The 23,330-nt window shown below is 41.3% G+C and overlaps 1 protein-coding gene across 3 annotated transcripts in view; it reads left to right on the plus strand.

Moving 5' to 3' along the window:
- The window catches only part of radil (Ras association and DIL domains), a 111,188-nt gene that overhangs the window by 57,675 nt on the left and 30,183 nt on the right, over positions 1–23,330 (plus strand). For all 3 annotated transcript variants that reach the window (XM_048552726.2, XM_048552727.2, XM_048552728.2), the window contains exons 8-9: positions 13,163–13,275; positions 18,116–18,353. In XM_048552726.2, the coding sequence (XP_048408683.1) occupies positions 13,163–13,275; positions 18,116–18,353 (351 nt within the window). The remainder of the gene's footprint in view (positions 1–13,162; positions 13,276–18,115; positions 18,354–23,330) is intronic.

Raw genomic sequence — 23,330 nt, forward strand, 5'->3', positions numbered from 1 at the left:
GGTGAGAAAAATAAAAGGTATTTACAAATTAGTTACTGAAGGGTGAATTAATTTTCAACTTGCCTTTGAATGTTGCCTTTGACGTTTTCAAATATTTTTCTCAGCTCATGATTTGCCATCCATTAATGTTACTAAACACAAACTTGGCATCAAAACATGCATGATCTTACAAGCAAAGTTTCTAAATAGTACAGTATTAGAGCAGAAAACCACAAACTGATCTCAAGTTTCAGAACATTAGACTGAGAAAAGATTGAAGATACGTTGGTGCACCAACCTTGAAAGGTTGACAGGAGAACAGATAGAGGTATATAAAAGTAGTAAAATATACTAAATTATTTGTGAAACTCAACTTCAAAATAAATCTTGATGCTGAGATAAATAGATGTGCTTTTGTTAAAGGCAAATTTAGGACTTGCATCAGGTGGTAAGAAAGCAAAATGTGAAAAACATAGAAAGACCATATGGTAATGAAGTCAAATAAGAAGCAGTTACATACGATGGTGGGAGACTAGGTATTTCTACCTGAACAAATTGCTATGGTAAAGTTGATATCCCAGTCTATTTATCTTTTCAATGAAACAACAATTCTTTCCACTGACCGAATAACAGAATTTTTAAATAAGGAAATTTTTAAAAAAAATTTGATTGACATTTTGTATTTAAACTCAGTTTGCAGGCAATTTTAATGAACTTAGTAAAATATGTTGAGCTTCCAGCATCAAATAGTACTAAAGCCAGTAATCTTAAAGTCATACCTCAATAACATTTTAAAATTAAAACAGTCAAAAATCTGCTGACCTTTTCAATAAAGGCTTTATGAAAGTGATAATGGGAACTGCAGATGCTGGAGAATCCAAGATAATAAAATGTGAGGCTGGATGAACACAGCAGGCCCAGCAGCATTCCAGGAGCACAAAAGCTAACGTTTTGGGCCTAGACCCTCCTTCCTTTATGAAAGTGAGTTTTTTTTAATTCATTCAGGAGATGTAGGCATTGCTGGCTAGGCCAGCATTTATTACCTATCTGTAATTACCCAGAGGGCAGAGTAAGCCAATTAGCAATGGATCTGGAGTCGCATGTAAGCCAGACCCCAGGTAACAATGACAGCTTTCCTTTCCTAAAGGGAATTAGTGAACCAGATGGGTTTTATGGCATTCAGTAATGATTACACAGTTCCCATGAGACTACCTTTTTGAAATTTCAGATGTTTATTGAATTCAGATTTTGCCATTTGCCACGGTGAGATTCAAATCCATGTCCTCAGAATATTAGAACACTACTGGTTCTGTGACAGTAACACTATGCCTAACCTATTTTCCAATTTTCTGTTGGATAAAGTGAAATATTTAAGGTAACTGTTATTCAGCTAACAAAATAAACACTTTAGATTCATGACCATACATAGATTTATATTTTTTTCATATCCTGCCAACAATATAATGCTAATATCAGACACTGAGGTTAGATGATGTTCACGATGATAATTCAGTGTGTTTTCTATTTAGCTATAGTGACATTTTCACTTTTTTCAGGCAGGTGTTCAGCATCTCCTCATTGTTTAGAGGGCTGTCAATTAGTTGTGATGTTCTTGGCTGCTGATATTCATCCACCTGCCCTGTTAATCTTCCCAACACTTATTGGGAATTTTAGGCTCTAATTTCAAAACAGAACGCACCACTTTTTTTTTCCCGAAACTTGGACTTCTTATCGGACAGTACTCTTTTTTTTCTCCTTAATTAAAACAAAGGATATTCACATTTATTCTTAATTGTGTGTTCATTAAGTCACAGGAATGTGAGTTTTCAGTACTTTTTGTTACATTCACTAACCATTTGTTATGAGGAAAGTCAAATATTCTCCAGTTTTTCATTCAAGAGAACACAAATGAGCAATTGAACTTGTGCCTGAAGTGGGCGCTAGGCGTTACTTTGAATTGAAATGTCAAGCTGCTGGCACTGACTAGAGCTGTTGGCCTGTGACAAGGATAATACAGGTGGGTCCTGCCGTTTATAAGGCCTTCAGATAAAGGAGCAGAATTGGGCTATGTGACCCATCGAGTCTGCTCTACCTTTCAATCATGGCTGATGTGTTTCTCAAACCCATTCTCCAGTATCATGCCTGTAACCTTTGTTCCCCTTTATAAATCAAGAAAACTATCTATCTTTATCTTAAATGCACTCAATGACTTGGCATACCGAACCCTCTATGGCAATGAGTTCTTCAAATCAACCACTCTCTGGCTGAGGCAATTCCTCCTCACCCCTGTTCTAAAGGATCACCTCTTCACTCTAAGTCTGTGCTCTTGGATCCTAGTCTCTCCTACTGGTGGAAACATCTTCTCCACGTGCACTCTATCCAGGCCTCTCTGTATTCAGTAAGTTTCAATGAGATTCCACCACCGCCGCCCCCCACCTCACCCAATCCTTCTAAACTGCATAAACTGAATTTCTAAACCCACAGTCCTGATCCACTGCACCCCGCCTCATATCACAAGCCCTCCAACTTCAGGATCTTACTTGTAAATCTCCTCTGGACCCCCTCCAAGGCTAGCTTCCTTAGATACATAGCCCAAATCCATTCATAATATTCCAAATACGGACTGACCAGAGCCTTCTACAGTCTCAGCAGAACATGCCTGCTGATGAATTCTAGCTGTCTTGGAATTAATCTCAGGCAACCAGCTTGTTACTGATGTCCATTTCAAGCCCACCAACTCCCACAGCTACCAAGAATACACCTCCTCCCACCCACCCTCCTGCAAAAATTCCATCCCCTATTCCCAATTCCTCCGCCTCCGCCGCATCTGCCCCCACGATGAGGCATTCCACTCCCGCACATCCCAGATGTCCAAGTTCTTCAAGGACCGCAACTTCCCCCCACAGTGGTCGAGAAGGCCCTTGACCGCGTCTCCCGCATTTCTCGCAACACATCCCTCACACCCCGCCCCCGCCACAACTGCCCAAAGAGGATCCCCCTCGTTCTCACACACCACCCCACCAACCTCCGGATACAACGCATCATCCTCTGACACTTCCGCCATCTACAATCCGACCCCACCACCCAAGACATTTTCCCATCCCCACCCCATCTGCTTTCTGGAGAGACCACTCTTTCCGTGACTCCCTTGTTCGATCCACACTGCCCTCCAACCCCACCACACCCGGCACCTTCCCCTGCAACCGCAGGAAATGCTACACTTGCCCCCACACCACCTCCCTCACCCCTATCCCAGGCCCCAAGATGACTTTCCACATTAAGCAGAGGTTCACCTGCACATCTGCCAATGTGGTATACTGCATCCACTGTACCCGGTGTGGCTTCCTCTACATTGGGGAAACCAAGCGGAGGCTTGGGGACCGCTTTGCAGAACACCTCCACTCGGTTCGCAATAAACAACTGCACCTCCCAGTCGCAAACCATTTGCACTCCCCCTCCCATTCTTTAGATGACATGTCCATCATGGGCCAATGCAATTGTCTGTCTCCACTCCAAATGCTATTTCCATTCATCAATGCTTCTGATTTTTATTGCCAGTTTTAAATCCAGCTATTAATTTTGAGATTTAATCATCTCTAAAAGCTTCACAGATTTAATATCAATTAGCAAGTGAATAGCCAAGTAAGCCAAATAATCTGAGCCATCTCCAACTATAGGAAGAAAAACCACTTGCCTTTATATAAAGCTGTTCATGTCCTTGAGATGCTTCAAAGCACTTCAGTCCCAATCGGCTTAATTCTACAGAATTTTTTTTAGGTTTTAACATATAACCTGTAGCTTTTTAGAATTGTCCAGATATTGCATTGAGTGAAATGAGCAAGAATTTCTTCTCTTGGAGGGTTGAGAGTCTTTGACTCTCTGTGACAAGGAGTTCTGTTGTGCATGTTTAAAGCTGAGGGGAGATTCTTGATCAATTGGGGAATCAATCTATGTGGGTATCTTTTTATGGATGTTGAGAGCAGACCGTTTGTCTTTCTTAGCATAAAAAGACAATGTGGCAAAAAAAATTGGTATGTACATAGTGCCTTTCATGAGCTTCGGATGTCCCAAATGCTTTACCACTAATTAAGCATTCCTTTGAAGTATTGTCATTGTTAGAGGAAACGTGCATTCATCCTGCAGACAGCACAATTACACGACAATGAAATATGGCTAGATAACCTGTTTGTAACAAAAACCAAAAGAACTGCGGATGCTGTAAATCAGGAACAAAAACAAACTTGCTGGAAAAGCTCAGCAGGTCTGGCAGCATTTGTGGAGGAGAAAACAGTTAACATTTCGGGTCTGGTGACCCTTCCTCAGAACTGTTTGTAATGTTGACTGATGGATAAGTGTTGACCAGGACAGGAGGGGATGGAAAACTTGCGTTACTTCAAAATAGTTTCCTGTGTCCTATTGCATTATGTAAGATAGCAGATGGGCTACAATGATCTGATTCATGATAGCATTGCCACTTACTGTCGAAAGGATGTCTACGTAAAGATGATATAATAAAAGCAGCCTATTTTACAGAAGAAAATTAAACTTTGGTGTTTTGAAAACAGTCTTCCCAAACTGTAGAAACATTATCAGGAAACTTACGCCAGGGAGAAAATTTGACAAAATCATGACTAGAGATTATTGCCTAAATTGTTTGGAAATGTGCAGGATTGGTTTATAGCAAGTAATCCTGATCCTTTGCTTAAAATAAGTGAAATGACCATTCACAAATTTTATCAGCCTTGCAAACCTGCCTACTTTAGTGTGGCTCAAAGGAAATTAAAATTACTGACTGTGGCCTGGAAGCACAACAAAAGACGGGGTAGCCATTAGTAACAGATGAATTGGATTGATAATAATCCCTTGAGATAATTTAAGCCTTTTTTTTGTTTTCAGAGCTCTTTCCAGAGGAGCAAGAAAATGTTCACGTAGATAGCATCATCACAGGCTAAAATATTTGTACAAATATAGCATACAAGCACACATTAATGTCACCTTGGATTAATTCCTGACCAGCAAGTATCATGTTCTATAACCATTTGAAATTACTTAGAATAACCAGCTGCAGGTATCCAGTAACTTCAGTGGAAAAGTATTTGTTACATTTAACTTTGATTTCTGATGTGCTTTTATACCTGAATTTCAAATCCGACTGCATGCACAATATCGAAATTAATTAGTGTCTCCTAAAAATCAACAGATTTGGAGTTGATTCATTAATGTTAAACAGTTGGCAGTGGTGTACTTAGGTCAACTTTGATCATAATTTTGCGGAATTAATTTAATCTTATGAATGTGGTACGATTCAAGCTGCTACAGGTAGCTATAAACAATGCTTCAGGATGTAAACACATTATACCATACTGAGATATACAGCTCAGGAAATTTTATTTCTGGTCTGTGTTGACTTGGCACCTGTCAGTCAAGATCATGTTACTGTTACTGTTAACTTCACATTCCATGATCTAAGAGGAAGTGTATTTCCAATAAACCAGTTGAAGATAGTTGGTCGTCCTTTGAGAAGCCCATCTGTCTTGCCAGATATGGACAGCCTTTAGGAGCATATCACCATATGGATGTCAGAAAAAGAGTGCAAAGGCCATATTCTGAAGTTGTAGAACTAAATAAGGAGCTCCAGGGCTGTAAAGTCCCAAAGCAGAAAAGAAGTGTTGTTCCTTCAGCTTTGTGTTGAGCTTTGTTGGCACACAGTAACAAGGGCAGAAATATTATATGTAACTGGAAGGTTGGGCCCAATTCTACGAGCTAGTTCTGAGGAATGGGCACCGGACCCGATATGTTGACTCTCTGTTTTTTCCTTCACAGGTGCTGCCAGACCCGCTGAGCTTTTCCAGCAACTTTTGTTTTTGTGTCTGTGAAATGGGCGTAGGTGCTCCACAAAACTGTCATCCAGTCTGCATTTGGTCTTGTCAATGAAAGGAGATTGCTTTGTGAGGAGTGAATACAGCAGTCTGAGTCTGTACTCCAGCTGAGCTTCTGCTATAGAATTGAGACCTTTGTATAGCTTATGTCACTGCTTCATTGAAAGCTGAGGCATCAGCCACTCTCACTGCATGATAGCTTGATTCAGAAGCATTGTCAATGAGTTGTTTATTTCTTTCGCTCTCTAAAAGGTGGACTTCTGTTCTCTCTGTCAATGACAGCAGTGGTTAGACCGTCAACACAACAAGCATTTTTGTGTGTGTGAGCCTACTAGTTCTTGCTACTTCCATAACTCCCTGTTCCCGTTCCCTTAATAGTATATGTTTGGAACATCTGCAACCTCTCTGTGGGAACATGACCTGTTTTCCTATTTTCACATCTTACCTAATCTTGAGGTTGGTTGGCCTGCTGAGCTGCTTTGTTGCTCTGCGGACATTTCACTACTGTGCTTGGTAACCTGCTCAGTGCAGCCTCTGATGAAGCGTTGGTGTGTTTTCCCGCCTGTGTTTTAAATTCTGGGGTCCACTGCAATGAACTGCCTCACTTCTGGGTTTCCTCCGTAGTGGAATGTATATGGGGTTGAATTCAATGTGTTTATTAATAGCATGCTTCGTGGAATGCTATGCTTCCAGGAATTCTTGTGCTTGTCTCTGCCTAGTCTGTCCCAGGATCTTGGTGTTGTCCCAGTCGAAGTATTGGTTCTTGTTGTCCATGTACTCTTGTTGTGAATTTCCTTCCTGTTTGTCCGATGTAGTGTTTCTCGCAGTCTGTGCGGGGGATCTTGTAGATGACGTTGGTCCTGTTCATGGCGGGGAGCAGGTCGTTAGTTTGGGTGAGCACTTGTCGTAGGGTTGATGTGCGTTTGAGTGCCACTCTGATGCCCAGTGGTCGTAGAAGTTTTGCGGCGAGTTCTGACATGTTCCTGATGTAGGGTAGTGTGATAAGTGTGTCAGGACGTGTAGAATCTTTCTGATGTTGTTCATGTAGATTCCCCGCACAGACTGCGAGAAACACTACATCGGACAAACGGGAAGGAAATTCGCAACAAGAGTACATGGACACCAACTGGATACCAAAAGACACGACCGATGCTCGCTCATCTCAATTCACACCTCTGTCTTTAACATAGTCTACACCCAGTCAGCTGCTTGTTTATCACTGAGCTGCCAGTCACATTCGTAGGCAGCAGAAAATTTGTGTTCCCTGCATCATTTTGCCTGGACATGGAGTATTCTAATCAGCAACTCAGAGACAGTAGGGACTAGAAGCTAGAGTCGATGAATGTGCACCTGGAAAAGCACAGCCAGTCAGACAGCATCTGAGGAGCAGGAATGTCAACGTTTCAGGCGGAAACCCTTTGATAGGATGAAGTCCTGAGTCTTGACAAAGGGTTTCAGTTCAAAACATTGACTTTCTTGGTCCTTATCCAACTTACAGCCCAACTATTGGAAAATGTATTCCGCATATTGAATCATGACTGGATTAAGGTAACGTTTTCAATCATTTGAGCAGATTTATTATCGTAAATTTAAATAGTGGGGCGTGAGTTCAGCGTGTGGAAAATTAGAAAATCAAAGGTAAAGGAAAAGGTAGGATTACAAGTTAATAATGGGGTTGAATGTTACCATAAAATAAAAAGAACAAAATGTTTAACTGTCCTATTATATCAAGGAATGAAAGAAGTGCTTAGAAATTTCATAATAGAACAAACTTAAAGGCTTTGTAACATAATGCATGAAGCATTTGGAATAAGGTGGTTAAACTAATGGCAAAAATTGAGGTAAATATATATGATCACATAGCTGTTAAGGAATCATGGTTACAAGCATGAGTGAGAAACATGGGTTAGAAACAACAAAATTTAATTTAAATAAAGGGCATTGCAATGAAATGTGGATAGAATTAGCTAAAGTGAACTCGGTGGATAGATTTAATAAAATATGGAGCTACAGGAGTACAGCAGGTCAGACAACATGAGAGGAGCAGGAAAGTCGACGATTCAGGTCTGGATCCTCCTTCAGCACTTGCCAAAATGTCAACTTTCCAGCTCCCCCGATACTGGCTGATCAGCTGTGCTCTTTCAGTTCCACATTTTATCAAATCTATCCCCCAGGTTCACTTTAGCTAATTCTATCCTCCTTTCATTGAATTGCCTTTCTTGAAATTGAATACAATTGTTTCTCACTCTTGAACTGAACATTAAATTCTACCATATCATGATCACTACTTCTGAGAGGATCTTTTACTCGGAGCGGAGGTCATTTATTAAAACTGCCTCATTACCCATTATCAGAGAGCCTGCTCCCAGGTTGCTTCCATGACGTATTGCTCTAGGAAATTATCCCTAATGTATTCTCTGAATTTGTTGATGTGGCTACCCTTTCTTATTTCATTAGCCCAATCTACATGAAGATTAACATCACCCATAATTATCACTTTCTTCTTTTCAATTGCTCCTATTATTTGTTGATTTATAGCCTTCCCACAGAGTGGTCACACATACTCCTATCAATGTCTTCTTTCTCCTGCTCTTTTTTTTTTAATCTCCACCCAATTGGACCCGATGTCTTCCAAGCCTGGATTATCTCTCAACTGTCCTCATTTCATTTCTTATTAACAGTGCTACTCTACCACCTTTCTAACCCTCCTGTCTCATCAAAAGGTCAAATATCCTTGAAAAGTAAGTTCCCAGGAAGGACAGTAAGCAAGCAGGGTAGACAGTTAAGGAGGTAATTCTTGACTTAGTAAAAATACACCCCAGTAAGGAAGAAAGATTCTGAGTGGGATAAACCAACCATGGCTAACCCAGGATGTTAGAGAGAGTTAGAATACACCTCCTCCCACCCACCCTCCTGCAAAAATTCCATCCCCTACTCCCAATTCCTCTGCCTTCGCCGCATCTGCTCCCACGATAAGACATTCCACTCCCGCACATCCCAGATGTCCAAGTTCTTTAAGGACCGCAACTTTCCCCCCACAGTGATCGAGAACGCCCTTGACCGCGTCTCCCGTATTTCCCGCAACACATCCCTCACACCTCGCCCCCGCCACAACCGCCCTAAGAGGATCCCCCTCGTTCTCACACACCACCCTACCAACCTCCGGATACAACGCATCATCCTCCGACACTTCCGCCATTTATAATCCGACCCCACCACCCAAGACATTTTTCCATCCTCTCCCCTGTCTGCTTTCCGGAGAGACCACTCTCTCCGTGACTCCCTTGTTTGCTCCACACTGCCCTCCAACCCCACCACACCCGGTACCTTCCCCTGCAACCGCAGGAAGTGCTACACTTGCCCCCACACCTCCTCCCTCACCCCTATCGCAGGCCCCAAGATGACATTCCACATTAAGCAGAGGTTCACCTGCACATCTGCCAATGTGGTATACTGCATCCATTGTACCCGGTGCGGCTTTCTCTACATTGGGGAAACCAAGCGGAGGCTTGGAGACCGCTTTGCAGAACACCTCCGCTCAGTTCGCAACAAACAACTGCACCTCCCAGTCGCAAACCATTTCCACTCCCCCTCCCATTCTCTAGATGACATGTCCATCATGGGCCTCCTGCAGTGCCACAATGATGCCACCCGAAGGTTGCAGGAACAGCAACTCCTATTCCGCCTGGGAACCCTGCAGCCCAATGGTATCAATGTGGACTTCACCAGTTTCAAAATCTCCCCTTCCCCTACTGCATCCCTAAACCAGCCTAGTTCGTCCCCTCCCCCCACTGCACCACACAACCAGCCCAGCTCTTCCCCCCCCACCCACTGCATCCCAAAACCAGTCCAACCTGTCTCTGCCTCCCTAACCGGTTCTTCCTCTCACCCATCCCTTCCTCCCACACCAAGCCGCACCCCCCGCTACCTACTAACCTCATCCCACCTCCTTGACCTGTCCGTCTTCCCTGGACTGACCTATCCCCTCCCTACCTCCCCACCTATACTCTCTCCACCTATCTTCTTTACTCTCCATCTTCGGTCCGCCTCCCCCTCTCTCCCTATTTATTCCAGCTCCCTCTCCCCATCCCCCTTTCTGATGAAGGGTCTAGGCCCGAAACGTCAGCTTTTGTGCTCCTGAGATGCTGCTTGGCCTGCTGTGTTCATCCAGCCTCACATTTTATTATCTTGGAATTCTCCAGCATCTGCAGTTCCCATTATCTATGTTAGAGAGAGTATTAAGTTGGGGGAAAAAAAAACATATAATGAGGCCAAAGTTGGCATTAGCTCCAAAGATAGCGATACGTTCAGAATCGAGCAAAGAATTAAAAAAAGCTAATAAGGACAGAAAATAAAATACAAGGGCAAACTAGTAAGAAATATAAAAATTGATAAGAGCTTCTTTAAATATACAAAATGGAAGAGAAAGGTCAAAGTGGGCATGGGCCCTTTAGAAAATTAATCTGGGGAACAATTGGGAAACAAGAAAATGGCATAGGAGTTGAACAGATATTTTGCATCAGTCCTTATGTTGGAAGACATTTTGAACATTGCTAATAATAAAGAACTGGGGGAGGAATTAAGCACCATCACCATCACTAAAGTAGTATTAGACAAATCATTGGGGCTGAAAGCAACTAAGTCCCCTGGCTCTGATAACGTGCATCCTAGGATCTGAAAAGGGGTAGCTACAGAGATGGTGGATGTATTGGCAATAACTTTCCAAAAATCATTGGATTCTGGTGAAGTGCCAGAGAGGATTGGAAAACTGCCAGTGTGATACTCCCATTCAAAAAGGGATGGACGCAAAAAGCAGGTAACTACAGGCTGATTAGTCTAACATCTATTGTTGAAAGAATATTTTGAATCAAATATTAAGAAAGTAATAAAAATTGGGGAAATCATATTCCAATCAAGCAGAATCAGCATGGTTTTATGAAAGGGAAATCGTGTCTGACTAATTTATAAGAATTTATTGAAGGGTGGATAGAGGGGAACTTGTTGATGTGTTGTATTTTGAACTTTGAAGAAGTGTTCGGCAAGCTCCCTTTCAAAAGCCTAAGTCAGAAGATAAACGTCCACCATGTTGGAGGCAGAATATTAGAACATAGAACATAGAACAGTACAGCACAGAACAGGCCCTTCAGCCCACAATGTTGTGCCGACCATTGATCCTCATGTATGCACCCTCAAATTTCTGTGATCATGTGCATGTCCAGCAGTCTCTTAAATGACCCCAATGACCTTGCTTCCACAACTGCTGCTGGCAACGCATTCCATGCTCTCACAACTCTCTGCGTAAAGAACCTGCCTCTGACATCCCCTCTATACTTTCCACCAAGCAGCTTAAAACTATGACCCCTCGTGCTAGCCATTTCTGCCCTGGGAAATAGTCTCTGGCTATCAACTCTATCTATGCCTCTCATTATCTTGTATACCTCAATTAGGTCCCCTCTCCTCCTCCTTTTCTCCAATGAAAAGAGACCGAGCTCAGTCAACCTCTCTTCATAAGATAAGCCCTCCAGTCCAGGCAGCATCCTGGTAAACCTCCTCTGAACCCTCTCCAAAGCATCCACATCTTTCCTATAATAGGGCGACCAGAACTGGACGCAGTATTCCAAGTGCGGTCTAACCAAAGTTTTATAGAGCTGCAACAAGATCTCACGACTCTTAAACTCAATCCCTCTGTTAATGAAAGCCAAAACACCATATGCTTTCTTAACAACCCTGTCCACTTGGGTGGCCATTTTAAGGGATCTATGTATCTGCACACCAAGATCCCTCTGTTCCTCCACGCTGCCAAGAATCCTATCGTTAATCCTGTACTCAGCTTTCAAATTCGACCTTCCAAAATGCATCACCTCGCATTTATCCAGGTTGAACTCCATCTGCCACCTCTCAGCCCATCTCTGCATCCTGTCAATGTCCCGCTGCAGCCTACAACAGCCCTCTACACTGTCAACGACACCTCCGACCTTTGTGTCGTCTGCAAACTTGCTGACCCATCCTTCAATCCCCTCATCCAAGTCATTAATAAAAATTACAAACAGTAGAGGCCCAAGGACAGAGCCCTGTGGAACCCCACTCACCACTGACTTCCAGGCAGAATATTTTCCTTCTACTACCACTCGCTGTCTTCTGTTGGCCAGCCAATTCTGTATCCAAGCAGCTAAGTTCCCCTGTATCCCATTCCTCCTTTGATGTGGGAGAGAATTGGCTAATGGGTAGGAAACAGTGAGTGGAGATAAGGTGTTCTTTTTCAGGTTGGTGACCTGTGACCAGTGGGGTTCAACAGGGAATAGTGCTGGGATCAAAACAGTGCAGCATGTAATCAGGAAGGCTAATGGAATGTTGGCCCTTATTTCAAGAGGTTTGGAGTACAAGGGAAGGAAGGTCTTGTTTCAACTATATAAGACTACACCTTGAGTACTATGAGCAGTTTTTGTCGTCTTAATTAAGGAAAGATATCATTTCATTGGAGACAGTTCAGTGGGTGTTCCCTAGGATAGTCCCTGGTATGGAGGAACAGTTTTATGAACAAAGGTTAAACAGGGTGGAATTCTACTCCTGGAGTTCAGAGGTGATCTCGTTGAAACATATAGTATTCTTAAGGGCCTTGACAGGATAAATGCTGAAAGGATGTTTCCTCTCACAGGTCCAGAGGGCATAGTCTCAGTATAAACAGATGCCAATTTAAGTTTGATATGAGGAGGAATTTCTTCTCAGTGTTGAGAGTCTTTGGAACTCATTGCCGCAGAGTGCTGTGGGGCAGAGTCATTGTGTATGTTTAAGCTGAGATAGATAGATTCTTGATCTACAGGGGAATCAAGGTTATGGAGGAAAGTGGATGTGAGGATTGTCAGATCAGCCATGATCCTATTGAATGGTGGAGCAGGCTCAAGGGGCCAATTGGTTACTCCTGCTCCTCCTTATGGTCTTATGCAAAAGCATAAGAACTCCCATTATGTTTTAGAAACTTGGAGAGAATGGAATCATTCTTTTTGATAGAGAGTAGAAATAAGGTGTTCAAATTAAAAAAAAAAATAACAATTAAGGACAAATGAAAAAATTACTATCTGGAAGCTTGTATCTGAACTGTTAAGTCTTTTGGCAGCTAACAAAGTTGCAAATAACTCAGGTTTTCAGAAGACAATATTCCACCTTTACAATGACTTTCAATATTCTGATTCCTATAATTTCACATGAACAGAAGAAAGCCTATTTTAACTTTGGAAACGTAAACTTTATCTTTCCATGTCTTTCTTTTCAATGAGTCTTAACTAAAACTCTTTTTCTTGTTTTAGCTTCCAAAGAATCATTACTTTCATCCACAATTTCAGTCAATGAAGAGGTAATGACCATTCTGGAAGAAGTGATCATGCATACATTCCAGCAATGTGTATATTACATCACTAAGGTTTGTTCAGATTATACTTAAACCGTTGTCGACAGGTAGATATATAGAATGTAATGCTATCAAAATATGCATTAAATCTTTTAAAAAGCAGATCAGTACTTTGAGACTAAATACTTTTTGAACTAATCAGGTAAAAACTATTGTAATCAGCAAGGAAATCTATGACACACAACCCTGGTAAATATCTATAAATAAAATGTGGCCGTTACAAAATACTAGTACTCCAATTCACAATATTATGACTTTGGAATGAATGATCTGGAACCCATAGTTTAGAAATTGGCAATATTAGGTAAATGTTTAGCGGGTTCTTTTTGGTTGTTCTATTATTCTGCATTTTCAGTAGGTTGACACCTGATCTAAAATGAGTGGTTAATCAACAAATGTAAAAGCAAAATATTCCTGATGCTGAAGATAAGAATTAAAAACAAAATGCTGGAGAGACTCAGCAGGAATTCAAGAGAGTTATTGGACTCAAAACATTAAGACCGGAGTTTCTCTGGCCTTTTCCGTCTTTGGTTTTGGTTCATTCTGCTAACATCTCATCTGAAATTCTGGGAAAAAACTCGACTACTGTTTTGCTGAAAATGTGAAAAGAGGTGCTTAATGAAACTTGTACTGTATTAGAATTGTTCATTTGAAAGCAAGTTTTAGAATGGAATTTTGCTCCTAATTGCTAATTATCACAATTTGGAAGTGCTAATTCAGATGCCCGTAGCTTATGTGCTGATGACATACAATCGTCAAAGACAGCAGCGCGTTTGCAGGATGACTCTGTGAGGGAGTACATGCAGGAAGACCGAATGGAGGAGAGACGGCTTCTATTCTCAGGGAAAAGCAGACCTAACCACCTTCCTAGGATAGTAGGAACTGCAGATGCTGGAGAATCTGAGATAACAAGGTGTGGAGCTGGTTGAACACAGCAGGCCAAGCAGCATCAGAGGAGGAGGAAAGCTGACGTTTCGAGCCTAGACCCTCCTTAGGCCTGAAACATCGGCCTTCCTGCTCCTCTGCTGCTTGGCCTGCTGTGTTCATCCAACTCTACACCTTGTTATCTCACATCAACTTCCTACCTCTTTTTACTGTAGCAACTGGTGTTGCTCCACCTGGCCTCGCCTCCATTTCCCATTCTGCCTGTAGACCAAAGGGGACCCAATGTAAGTTGTCAATATGCCATTTTCATACCTGCTGCAGTACTCCAGCAAGGCTCAATGTAAGGTAGAGGAACAACACCTACCCTTACACCTTTAGGCCCTGCTTTGCACTGGCTATTCTCAACACAGCCAACACATTTTCAACCATTCTTTATATCAACTTATTTGAGTTTGGGGGACAGCACTCCTTTTATTCAGCAAACATTACTACACAATGCCAGTGCTTCACCCATGCAATATTTCGAAATTTTGAAACTTTAAGAGGAAAATCAAAGTAAGTTGATTCACAAACATTTAAGAGTGAGTATCTCATCAGAGGAAAATGAAGGTTGTTTCATCCTGAGCACAAGCAGAACTAATGTGATAGAAGCTAAAGTCTATGACTTATTTGCCTGTATTTCTAGTTGTTGTGCAATTACAATACAAATGTAATGGAAAGAATTAACATCAGAAAATTAGCAAATTACCCTTGAAACTCTATTCTCATGTCAGTGTGAAGTTACATTTTTTCTGAGGTAACTTACAAACTAAAATATCACAAATAGCAGTGGAAATAATTTTCCTTTGTCCATAATTATTTTAGTTTAATATTCTAAATGACAAAATTGCAAATTGTATAACCTCTGCTGCTGTTCTTCTGTACTGACAGTCCTCCGGGCCATATCTGAGTTGTGGTACCAGCTAGTGAATGAAGAAGAAAAATAAAAATTGGCTTAGAAGAAAATTAAGAGGCAAACAAATTAAAACAAAGAAAACCCATCTCCTTAAATGTTGCAAATCTACTGGGTATTACTTAAAACATTTTGAAGAAAAACTAATTTAAAAGACCATCCTTGCCACTGCATTAGTTTTTAGCAGTAGTGTTTTACCAGACATCTGTCAGTGAATGTAATATGCTTGGTTTAAATGGTAAAGTACATTGCCCTCCTGAGTGTGTATTTACAGTGGCTCAGAGGTTGGGGACAGATACTGCTATCAACGTGATAACACCCCATCTCAATTATTACTTTAAATCTTTGCATCTGTTCTTATTACAGGACGCAACTTTAATAACATTTTACTTTCAAATTTAGGCGTTTAAATGTTTGAAATGACTCTAAATGAACACACTCCTTAGTCCTGAATAGACACAGAATGACTTGCATATTTATTCAGCTTAGTATATGACTAAGTTGTTTAAAAAAATGTTTACTTAGGGCACAAATATCACATTCTATAAATAATTTTAGCAAGAATGAGTTGCTCAGTGCTTTATTTTACTCATATTAACCCATGTAATTTACAAGTTCATTTAAGCTTGTATTCATACCCTTGTGGTTATGTACATTCTAGACAAAAACAATCTGATCTATTTTTCTGTTGATTGGAATAGACGTGAGACAATCTATTGGCACAAGTAAGTAATCGGTTTAGACAGTCATAAATATTTAACTGACAATGAAATTGCCTTGCAAATTCCCTTAAGGGGTTAACTGTGCAACAGAAACACCATGTTCCTACTTTTTATTAAGGTAGGTGAATTAGCCAGGTTACAACCAGCTGCAGTGCTTTTGGCCAGCAAGACCAGGCTCAACAGGCATTATCCTGCTATCCAGAAGTTTCACCAAAAGGTCCATGGCTATGGACTCAGTTTTGATTTCTTCTGTCACTTGAATAGCTTAAGACTCATTCATTAAACACATGAAATAACAAGGTATAGAGCTGGATGAACGCAGCTGGCCAAGCAGCATCATAGGAGCAGGAAAGCTTGACGTTTCAGGCCTAGACCCTTCTCCAAAAATGGGGGAAGGGTAAGGGGGTTCTGAAATAAATAGGGAAAGAGGGGGAGGCGGATAGAAGATGAGGAAAAGAGAGATGGAGAGGAGACGGACTGGTCAAGGAGGTGGGGATGGAGCCAGTAAAGGTGAGGGTAGGTGGGGAAGAGATAGGTCAGTCCAGGGAGGATGGACAGGTCAAAGGGGTGGGATGAGGTTAGTAAGTAGGAGATGGGGCTGGGGCTTGGGTTGGGAGGAAGTACAGGTTAGAGAGGCGGGGACCAGCTGGGCTGGTTTTGGGATGCGGTATGGGGAGGGTGGTATTTTGAAGCTTGTGAAGTTCACATTGATACCATTGCAGAGTTCCCAAGAGGAATATGAGTCGCTGTTCCTGCAACCTTCAGGTAGACATGGTCGAGGGCGTTCTTGACCAATGAAGCGGGGGTGAAGTTGCGGTCCTTGAAAAACGAGGACATCTGAGATGTACGGGAGTGGAATGCCTCATCCTGGGAGCAGATGTGGCAGAGGCGCAGGAATTGGGAATAGGGGATGGCATTTTGGCAGGAAGGTGGGTGGGAGGAGGAGTATTCTAGGTAGCTTTTGGGAGTTGGTGGGCTTGAAATGGATATCTGTTTCTAGGTGGTTGCTGGAGATGGAGACAGAGATATTAGAGATGGTCCAGGTGAACTTAAGGTTGGGGTGGAAGGTGTTGGTGAAGTGGATAAACTGTTGAAGCTTCTCGTGAGAGCACGAGGCGGTGCCGATACAGTCATCAATGTAACAGGAAGAGGTGGGGTTTAGGGCCAGTGTAGGCACGGAAGAGGGATTCCCTCCCCCCTCGACCCCATCCCAGGCCCCAAGAAGACTTTGCACATCAAACAGATGTTCACCTGCACCTCTGCTAATGTGGTATACTGCATCCGCTGTTCTTGTTGTGGCCTACTCTACGTCAGAAACCAAGCGGAGGCTTGGGGACCGCTTTGCAGCACACCTATACTCGATTCGCCCTAAACAACTGCATCTCCCAATCACAACATTTCAACTCCCCCTCCCATTTCTCAGATGACATATCCATCCTGGCCCTCCTGCAGTGCCACAACGATGCCACCTGAAGGTTGCGGGAACAGCAACTCATATTCCGCTTGGGAACCCTGCAGCCCAATGGTATCCATGTGGATTTCACAAGCTTGAAAATCTCCCCCCTCCCTACCGCATCCCAAAACCAGCCCAGCTCGTCCCTGCCTCCCTAACCTGTCATTCCTCCCAACTCGAGCCCTACCCCCATCTCCTACCTACTAACCTCATACCACCCCCTTGATCTATCTCCTCCCTACCTCCCCACCTTACACTCACCTTTACTGGCTCCCTCCCCGCCTCCTTGACCGGTCTTTCTCCTCCCCACCTATCTTCTCCTCTATCCATCTTCTATCCGCCTCCGCCTCTTTACCTATTTATTTCAGAATCCCCTTCCCCTCCCCACTTTCTGGAGAAGGGTCTAGGCAGGGAATGTCAAGCTTTCCTGCTCCTATGATACTGTTTGGCCTGCTGTGTTCATCCAGCTCTACACCTTGCTATCTCAGATTCTCCAATGTGTGCAGTTCCTACTATCTCCTTCATTAAATACGTGGTGTGATAAAAGCCTCATATCATGATTGTTAAAGAAGCTAAAAGGGAAGCATGTTTGGAAAAGTACATGCCAGAAGAAAATGATTGAGGGATACATTAAAAATGAGGTACCGATTTGTGAATTGTTGAAATGTTAGGCTTATATGTGACTGTAACCTCGCCAGAACAGCTACAAGGGTACTCACTAGTGCTGTTAACTATAAAATGGACACGAGTAGAATGTTTGAATATTACTTTTCCTTGTTTAAAAAGTAGACAGGCATGAATTAAATTTTTAAAAATTAACACTATTTCTTTCTTTTACAGTCTCTCTATGTCACGCTTCCTGCCTTCTTGGATTGTAATCCCTTCCAGATTGAGAGTGGATATTCCTGGATGAATTTTTTTCCTCTCCCAGAACCGATTTGCAACATCATGCAAATATACCAGACAACACTGGATCTCCTCCACCAGTATGAAGTGCACCCCGAAATTGCAGCACAGATGTTTGCTTACATTTTTTTCTTCTCCAATGCCTCCCTCTTCAATCAGCTCATGGATAAAGGTAACTTTAGAAATGTATAAAGACACTTACATGTGACTATACATAAGATTTCACAGCATGAAAACAAACTATTTTGCCCAACGACTGTTTTATTTTGCTGTTTATGATCCAATGAGTCTTCTACCCCTCTTATTCTAATAAGAGCAAAATATCCTTCTGTTCCTTTCTCCACATATATTTAAGGAGGCATAATATTACATCTATGCTATTTGCTTCTACTGCACCATGTGGCAGGAGCTTCGAGACTCTCCACTTCAAATAAGACGTTTCTTTTGAATTCTTACCAGTGATTTATGAGTGTCTCATTATGGCCCTTACTTTTTGTCACCCATACGGTTAATCAGTAATGTAATGGAAACATCTTGATGTCTACCATATGAAACCCTTTCTGTTTTGTCATGATTCTAATAGATTAATTATCTTTTTAGAATCCAACTTGTTTAATCTTTCCTCATAGTAATCTTGCTGAATTATTTGCAAGGGCCAGGACTATTTCTATTTTGAAGTGAAAGATTTAATGTGGCAGGCTGTCGTTCACAATGCTGATACCTGCAAATTATCTAAAGACTTGTACCTGTTGGGATTAATCAAGCAATGTAATTCTAATTGTACTATCTGAATGTGGAATGTATATCATTCTAGATACAACCTTCACATTTTCTCCTGTCTGTGTTTTTCTGTAGCAGTAGATGTATTGTGAACTACAGCTTCCAGTACCACACAGAGAGAAAATGTGGATAGTTCATAAAAAGACTAATATTTACTATCATGAGAGTGAGAGAATCAGTGGGGAACCATCAGAGGGTTATTGGTATTCACTTTACAGATGGAAAGTGTCCATGTGTGAACCTTGCAAAAAGAAACAGATCAAAATTTTATAGTGATAATGGGAACTGCAGATGCTGGAGAATCCAAGATAATAAAATGTGAGGCTGGATGAACACAGCAGGCCCAGCAGCATCTCAGGAGCACAAAAGCTGACGTTTTGGGTCTAGGCCCGAAACGTCAGCTTTTTTGCTCCTGAGATGCTGTTGGGCCTGCTGTGTTCATCCAGCCTCACATTTTATTATCAAAATTTTATAGCATTAGTAAGGATGATGCCCCGGAATACCTTCTCAACAGGCATCATTTTTAATTGGTCTTGCAGACTCTGAGTGCAGTAAATGGGGGTGGGGGGGGCAGTGGGGAAGAAGATTCTGGTCATAAGAATCACACCACCCAATATTACCACTACAGCAGAATATCTTCTACAGCTTTATGTCCATATTATCTCTCTGAAATAGAATTTAACACATTTGCTCAACAATTGATTTGTGCCAAAAAGGTTCGGAGGCATCATATTAGTATCTATCAAAGTTTCTGAATATATTTTGAATGTATAACTGAAATTATAGCCATAGAAGAGTTTCATTAGACTCATCAGTTTCCATTAAATTATTTAATTACAGAATGATGTTAAAGTAATGGAAAATCTGCTGTGTAAGTAACAGCACAAAATGAACAACATCAATGGTTACAAGCAAGCAAGACAACAGCTGATCACAACATTGCATTGTGTTGTGAAAAAGAAGCACCAAGATTTAAACCATTTTGCATTCAGAAAACTTTTGAGTCATTAGAGTCATGGAGTAATGCAGCAAGGAAACAGACCCTTCAGTCCAAACCGTCCACACTGTCCAGATAGCTGAAACTGATCTAGTCCCATTTGCTATCATTTGGGCCATATCCCTGTTGAATCCTTCCTATTCATACACCCATCAAGATGCCTTTGTTGCAATTGTATCTGCCTCCACCACCACTTCTGGCAGCTCGTTCTTTACATACACTTCCCTCAAGTAAAAAGGATGCCCTTCTCTTTTAAATCCTGCCCCTCTGAACCGAAAACCTCTGCCCTCTAGTTTTGGACTTTCCTATCCTGGAGAAAAGATCTTAGCTATTCACCCTATTCATGCACCTCCATGATTTTATAAAACTCTACAGAGTCACTCCTCAGCCTCTGATCCATCCTATTCAGCCTCTCCCTATACTTCAAACCCTCCCATCTTGGCAATATCCTTATGAATCTTTTCTGAACTCTCTTCAAGGTTAACAACATCTTTGCTGTAAATGGGCACCAGAATTGAATGCTGTATTTAAAAAAAAAAAGCCTTACCAATGTCTTGTACAGCCACAACATGACTACATCAGTGCCTATACTCAATACACTGGCCAATGAAGGCAAGCATACCAAATGCCTTTCTCACTGCCTTGTCTACCTGCAACTCCACTTTCTAGGAACAATGTGCCTCCTTCCCCCGCCCAGGTTTCTTTGTTTGGCAACACTCCCCAAAGCCCTACCATTAACTGTTTAAGTCCTGCCCTGATTTGCCTTACATAAGAAGTGCAGCAACTCACATTTGCCTAAATTGAACTGCATCTTCTCAGCCCACTGGCCTAAATCATCAAGCTCCCACTGTACTCAGAAGCTTTTTCACTGTCCACTACACCACGTATTTTGCTGTTATCTGCAAATTTACTAACCATACCTTCTACATCCAAATCATTTATATATGAATGTCGAAAAGCAGTGGACCCAACACTGATATTTGCAGCAAACCTCTGGCCACAGGCCTCCAGTCTAAATAACAATCCATTACCACCACCCTCTGTCTTATACCTTCAAGCCAATTTTGTATCCAGTTGGCTAGCACCCCAGAATCCATATGCTCTAACCTTGTTAGCAGAACCTTGTTGCCTGCCTTTCTGAAGTTTGTATAGACAATATCTACCACACTGCCTTCATCAATCAGCTTTATCACCTCTTCAAAAAAAACTCGATCAAGTTTCTGAGACACAGTTTCCTGTGAACAAAGCAATGGTTTAAATTCCAGCAAAGTTGATCAGCCAGCAAGTGGGTGAAACAATTGAGCACTAACTTACATGTTTTTACCATTTTTCTGGCTATTCAGTAATGGAAATGTCAGCCCCACAGCCTTATTGTCCTTTCATGTCAAATGGAGGCCAATTATGGGCAATATGAATTGGATGTGCTGTCAGTCATCATGGTTTCTCACCACAAATATGTGAGGGGAGAATTACCCCTCCGGCAACTATCTATGGTCTCGCTCCATAACCTGACTTCCCATGTCTAAGCCACTGCGCAGAGATTTTTGGAATCCAAATGTCAGCTCTCCTCCAGGGACGGTATATGAAAGGAATATGGAGTTAAGGGAGTTATACTGAACTAAGCATGACTTGAATGGTTGTTAAAAATTATAATTCAGAATGCTTATTTTAATTTTCTTATTTTCTAATTATAGTGAATGACCACAAACTTGTACTGTTCCATTGGGAGTAGTATATTGATGGCCTTCTGTGTAACTCTTAACAGGGACACTTTGAATGTAGCTTGAAACTGGATTTCAATTTGAAGTTGACACCTTGGTTTTGCTAAAAGTAGTGCTTACTTTTAGTCAGGATTTCCCACTGGATTTTTTTTAAAAATGAAGGTTTTTAAAGGTTAACAGTCCTATAAAGTTATTACCTGGACTGGAAAGCATGATTTTTAAAGGAAAGGATTGCTAAAATTGCGAATGTTTTGGCCACAATCTTCAAATTTCTTTGGAGATTGAGTTGGTTCCAAAAGTAAGTAGGATTGTATATATTTACTAAAGGAAAATTATGTTTGTTTGACTGCTTTGGTAAAATATAGGAGAGAGTTGATGAGGGTAGTGATGTATATATGCACTTGTTTTGCAATAAACCATAAAATAAACAGATATTCTGCAGTGGTTGGTATGAGGATCATTGCTCTCTTTGGTATACAGGCATAATTTAAGAATTAGTAGAACTTGGAAATGTAATTAAACAGTGAGAATAGTAATGGACATCAGCAGGACAGACATACTATGAAATCAGAAGACACATGGCAGATTACATTTTCATGAGGCATGAAGTGATTATTTTTAAATCAAAATATATGAGGAAAGGCAACGTGAACTACTTTGTAGTGTTTTCAGGAACAAAGTTATCTGGGATATAGGAATGCAAATCTTTGAAGTGTCAGAACAAGTTGACAGTTCAGTTAAAAAGACATGTCAGATCCCTCTCTTTATTTTAAGAGGAATGGAGCCCTAAGCAAGGAAATCGTGTCAAACATTATAAAGCTCTGACTCGGGCTCTGCTGGAATATTGTATTCCGATTCTTGTCACCACCTTTTTGAAAGGATGTCAAAGCTTCGAATGTACAGAACAGATTAATTAAACATTAGTGAGCATGAGGGACTTAAGTTATGTTGAGAGAGCAGAGAAGCTGAGGTTGTTTTCCTTAGAGGAGTGAAAGTGAAAAGGAGATTTTATAGAAATTCAAATAATGAATGGTATTGATAAGTGTAAATAAGGTCACATTTTCTTTCATGGCTGAAGGCTTGGTAACTGGAGGATACAGACCATCGCAAATCACAGATTTAAGGTAACTCACCAAATAAAAGTGATGGCATGAGATTTCTTTTCTCTACAGCAAGCTGTTGTGATCTAGAATGCACTGCCTAAAGAATAATGGAAGCTGATTTAGGAATGTTTTTAAAAAAAAGTGAGTTGAAGGGGAAAAAAATGTTGCGGGCTGTGCTTGGCAGTGAGATTAATTGTATGCCTTTAGCAAAGATCCCACACTGGCACTATGGGTTGAATGCCTCCTACAGGATAGCATAATTCAGTGGTTCTACATTTGTCCACAGATTCTATGAGTTGACAGCTTCAGGGATATCACTAGTTTAATAAAATGGCTCTTGGTAAAATATTAATTAGGCAATCATTAAAGATCCCTTTGTCTTGCAAGACAATCAGCCATAATTTGGTTAATCCAGTCATTATTTTATGAGCAAAAGGATTTAATAATTCCTACAGAAACAAATTGAAACATTTGCCAAATACAGTCTTCAAAATGACAAATTGAACGTAACTTTTACTTTGTCAAGAATTGGTTATTTCAGGGCCCAA

Source organism: Stegostoma tigrinum, chromosome 23 (genome assembly GCF_030684315.1).
Source record: "Stegostoma tigrinum isolate sSteTig4 chromosome 23, sSteTig4.hap1, whole genome shotgun sequence".
In the NCBI taxonomy this organism is placed as follows: domain Eukaryota; kingdom Metazoa; phylum Chordata; class Chondrichthyes; order Orectolobiformes; family Stegostomatidae; genus Stegostoma; species Stegostoma tigrinum.